The sequence below is a fragment of the Habropoda laboriosa genome, unplaced genomic scaffold (genome assembly GCF_001263275.1).
Source record: "Habropoda laboriosa isolate 0110345459 unplaced genomic scaffold, ASM126327v1 scaffold54, whole genome shotgun sequence".
In the NCBI taxonomy this organism is placed as follows: Eukaryota; Metazoa; Arthropoda; class Insecta; order Hymenoptera; family Apidae; genus Habropoda; species Habropoda laboriosa.
In genome coordinates this window covers 353,354-358,485 of record NW_017100156.1, presented here as the reverse complement: position 1 = coordinate 358,485, position 5,132 = coordinate 353,354, and the positions used below count along the sequence as shown (strand labels likewise).

At 25.4% G+C, this 5,132-nt stretch overlaps 2 protein-coding genes across 2 annotated transcripts; one reads left to right on the top strand and one right to left on the bottom strand.

Moving 5' to 3' along the window:
- Positions 1 to 915: 915 nt before the first annotated feature.
- LOC108577018 (probable cytosolic Fe-S cluster assembly factor AGAP009023) lies at positions 916 to 2,882 on the bottom strand. Its single transcript, XM_017940102.1, has 7 exons — positions 2,812 to 2,882; positions 2,628 to 2,723; positions 2,397 to 2,552; positions 2,041 to 2,311; positions 1,672 to 1,920; positions 1,224 to 1,601; positions 916 to 1,157 (listed from the first exon to the last, which is right to left on the bottom strand). Exons 1-7 carry the CDS (start codon positions 2,875 to 2,877, stop codon positions 916 to 918), a joined length of 1,458 nt encoding a protein of 485 aa, XP_017795591.1. The 5' UTR covers positions 2,878 to 2,882.
- A 913-nt stretch (positions 2,883 to 3,795) lies between these two features.
- LOC108576987 (dynein light chain 4, axonemal-like) lies at positions 3,796 to 4,479 on the top strand. Its single transcript, XM_017940066.1, has 2 exons — positions 3,796 to 3,855; positions 4,231 to 4,479. The coding sequence occupies exons 1-2, from the start codon at positions 3,796 to 3,798 to the stop codon at positions 4,477 to 4,479; spliced, it is 309 nt and encodes a 102-aa protein (XP_017795555.1).
- The last annotated feature ends 653 nt before the right edge of the window (positions 4,480 to 5,132 follow it).

Below are 5,132 nucleotides of genomic sequence, written 5' to 3'. Positions count from 1 at the left end.
ATTATTTGAAAAAACTAACATATTTAAAATATGTATTATTATTTAGTTTGTAAATAATTTATCTGTAATAATTCGTATTTACAACCAAAATGTCGTAATATTAATTCAGTTATGTGTAATTTGTTAATTATTTGTATTCCTGTTTCCATTTTTTGGAATTGTTTTACCAGTATTATTCAAAATACGCTATTTTAAGTTACTAATTTGTTTTATAAAATACGTTGTTGTTTTTTAATTAATATATGATGAAAATAAAATGTAATTATCACTTTACAAACGAATAAATTGCAAAAAATAGAACTATATGTACAAAGTATTATTGCACTGTTAGAGAAAAAAGTGTAAACTAATATTTTTTTCTGAGAAGATTTGATCTTAATAATTGTTACTAGTCATACTAGATTATTCAATTAAATAATATGAACAACTGTAAAAGACAATCTTTTGTACTTTCAACAAATACATTGCAATATAAATATGATACAAAATAATTAGTGTATAACCTATGTAAGTTTTTATATTTGCTGTACAATTTAACATTACACTTAATAAACTTAGTTATAAGATTATTATTTTATGAAAACTATTTGTTCATTAAACTATATGTTCTAGTTTTGTGGTATAGTTATATCTAATAAATTTGTTGTTTAAATAATAAACGCAATTTTTACTATTATATACTGTTGAAACTGTATTTACTAATAAATGACCTAATAAAAGTATAAACACTCACAAAATGTTTTTTATATTCTTCAATTAATATGTAGTATTAGTAAGTATTTAAAGTCCGTTTTAATATAAAGAAACAATAGTAACACAATAAAATTAATGTGGATTTTATTTTGATTTCTATAATATCAATACTTTATGTGACATATTTAAAATAATTAAACAATGAATAGTAACTTTTTATGATTACCACTTTATAGCAAGAGCTGTGTTCACTTTTTTAATTTCATGGTACTGTGTGTGGAAAAATGCTAAAGCTTTATCTGTATATTCTCCTCCTAACCAACTTCTATACAAATTCTGGACAATTGGATTTTGTTCAGGGTTACTCTGAGGAAGTTCTCGATACATAGAATCTAATTTTAATGCTAATTCACGTGGTTGAATATTATTTAATGGTCTAATTTGTGCTCCTCCATTAAGACATCCTAGTGATTAAATTAAATGATTAAAATGTATTACTACTATTATAATATTGTTCAAATAAAACTTACCAGAGGGACATGCCATAATTTGAACGTAATCATACAAACATTTTCCTCTTTTCAATTTTTGTACAATATTTTGTATATTTCTAAACCCATTAACAATTGCAAATGCTAAAAGTGTTTGTCCATTTTTTTGGAAAAGTGCTTCTTGAAAATCAGGATTTCTGAGATTTTTAAATTCAACTACTACATCTGTTTCATCAAATAAATGTTTTGCAGCATAACGAAAAATAAATTCAGCATAACCTCCAGATCCTGAACCACTATGACCATACAAATTGTTTTTTAAATTTTCAATTTGCAATTCAAAAGGTTTTTGAACTTCTTTTTCACTTATGTCATTTATTGCCACATTGTATTCATTAAGCATTTGTTCTAATTCAACTAGAAAATAATTATATTAAATAAATAACATATGTATATGTACAGCATATAAAAACTTTTAAATACATACTTGGAGTTATCACACAATCTACATCTTTAGAATTTTTTTCATGGTTGTAAAAATCTTCCCTAGATGCTTCTAATTTTTTATCATAACAAGGCATAAGAGTTATATGATAGACTTGTTCTGGTGAAAGGCCCATAGTTTCAGCTAAGTGATACTTCACTAATGATCCCATAATTTGTTGAGGAGATTTTATAACACTTACATGTGGAAGTATGAAATTGCCATGTGTTTTTTCAGCATAACAGACCCAACCTATTGTTAAAAATATGTAAAATAAGTAAAATTATTATTATTTAGTTCGTATGATTACATTGTATATCTTAAAATATTACATCACATATAATCTAATCAAAATAATATTGTACTAATTACCTGGACAAGAAGAAGACAACATGGGTAATTGATTTTTTGCACCCCCTTTAGCTGCTTTGTAACGTTCTATAAATTCCTTAGCAGACTCTAAAAGAGCAAAATCATCAGCTACAGTCATGTCTAAAACTGTGTCTGCTCCCAACTGGTAAAAATATCCAGCAAGTTTATTTAATGCTTGTTCAGGATTAAGATTATAACGTTCTGCTATAGATAACACTGCTTGCACAGAAAGACTGACTACAATAAACATTGAACATATACCATCTCCACTCTATAAAATGTATAACATAATTTGTCTGTATTTAGTTACTTTTCAATATGTAATGTAAAAGAAACATTATTTTAATAATTGTTACCTGACACTGAGACACTTTTTCTTTAAATACCCGCATTAATTCTTCTTGACTTTGCTGTGTGACTAATACAGTTTCTGCAGATGTAATACAACCACTACAAGCTAAACAATCAGCAAGTGTGATTTCAACTTTTTGTAATTTTTCAGTTTCTCCAGCCTAACAAATGTATAATAAATCTATAGCAGAACTTTTTAAATGTATATAATTAATTACTCCAATTAAGTGCTATACCTCACTTAATACCATAGGTATTCCATCTTCCTCAATTTTTATTTTTGCACCAGTTTTACTCTTTGATGCTTGAATTTCTATAGGTTTTATACATTCCTATAAAGAAATATATTTGTTTAAGTATACCTAATTAATACAACATTTTAAAAGTTATTACTATAAAATTAAATGGTACTAAAAATACCTGGGATGGAGTAATGAAATCATCTAAATTTGTAATTTGTAATGCTCCACTAAATCGAGATGTCATGTTGTCTGAAGTATTTAAACTTCAATTATTGTATTAACACTACTATACTTTTTTTATTAGTATTTAAACAATACGTACAGTTTTAAACAATATAAAAAATTGTTTTTAATCAAGTTTGGAATATAACCTAAATCAATTTGTACCAATAATATAATATGAAAACATAACCAAATCAATTGTACATTTAAAATACATTATATGATATCACTATTATCATAAATTGAATAATAGTTATATCAATAACAAAGTTAACTATAAAATAATTTATATAAGGATTATATTATGATAACTACGCACATTATTAATATTAATTCTCTCAATGTAACATTCAATTTCCATGATTTAAAACTTAACCTCATTTCCAATTACCAAATAGTGGAATAATTAAATTTTACTAATTTCATTTATTCGAGAATCGATTACAAGACAGAAATTACAAAATATTAGTGCACTGCTTCCTAAGGAAGGGGCTATTTAATGTTTAAGTTATTTTAAATTGTTATATATGCTTAATCGAAAACTTAATTATTTGACATTAATTTCAATTTAATTCTTTTTATATTATATTTCGATTGGATAAATCAAAATTTATATAATAAGAACTTAATAAATGAAATATACGTAAGCAAATAATAAATAATTAAATGAAGATAAATCATTACTTGAACATTATTAATACTAATACACCTAATGAAATATTACTAATACGATAAACTTGTAAAACAATTAACACAATTTAATGAAACCTCACTTAGCACTTTCTAATTATTTCATCCCCAACACTTAATCCACAATTTGAGAACCTCTGACGTAAGGGTTCAGGGGTAAGAGTGCGCCTGTAAGATGGCAATATCTTCATTGTCTGTTAACAGGAATAGTGGTACCTAATACAATTTTTATGAAATTTTAATACCAGAAATGACTGAAGTGAAAAAAGATGATGTCATTAAAATTTTACATACATATCCTCTTTGTAGAGTAAGTAAAATATATTTTAAATGTACTGTATCTGAAAACTATCGAAGAGAAATGAATCCGGTTTCTTTTATCAGTATTTGATCAATAGAAGAAGTTATTATGCGAAAAGTGGTATTTGCGCATATACACTTTTTCAAATTTACCATTATATGATGAAAAGTCGTCATTTAGGAATTATTTTCAAAAATTTAAATGATGAAAGAAGGATTTAATTCAAAAATATATACTTAAATGACGAAGTTCTATTTGCATATTACTGAATGTAAGATATTCTTTGTGCGTATTACATATTAATTAAAACAAACTGATTATGCTATTAAACAATTTATGCAATTATTCTCTACAAATTTCTTTATATTATTATCCATATTTTAGAAATGCGATATGTCAGATGAAATGAAACAGGAAGCGATGGAATTGTGCGTCACTGCGGCAGAAAAATATGCGGATAATTATGAAAGTGTTTCTCGAATGATTAAAGAGGCAATGGATAAAAAATTTGGTGCATCTTGGCACACAGTCGTGGGTGAAGGCTACGGATTTGAGATAACTTATCAGTTAAAGCACCTATTATATATGTACTGTGCTGGAAATTTAGCAATATGCATATGGAAATCAGCATAGTATAATTTATAATCATTGATATGTGAACAGATGTACAAATTGTATAATTATGTTTCTTGAAAAAGATAGATTTATATACGATTTCTGTTTTAAACAAGGCCAAGTAATACTGCACTGTACAAATCGATTTTCCGAAATCATAATCAAAGATATACAAATGATAGCAATGAAATACTTTGAGATTTACGTAAAAGTAAATTTACCTGTATGTCCGTAATTTAAGACTTTTCCTCGCTGTATTATATAAAGTAAGACTAATAAAAAACAATTTATAATTTTTATACAAACAAAAGAAACATAGTTCTATATGTAAGTATTTAAGATTCATTGCAAAAATGAATATACGATATAATGAAATTTATATGTTTGTGCATTTTTTCACTTTTTTTTTTTAACATTAAACTTTAATGTTTTTTATTATTGGATATTATGAATGCGCATATGAATTGCATACATGTAACAACCCGTACATGTGCGCGCAGTAAATTGCATACGTGAATTTATTGATTTTTGTGTGAGTTTATTTATTTATTTATATAAGAGCGTTTTGTGCAATTGTTGTGTAATACTATATGTATGTGTGTGTGTGTGTGTATATATATATAAAATATATGTTATTATGTATAACATAATATATAATTATCTATCTTGCT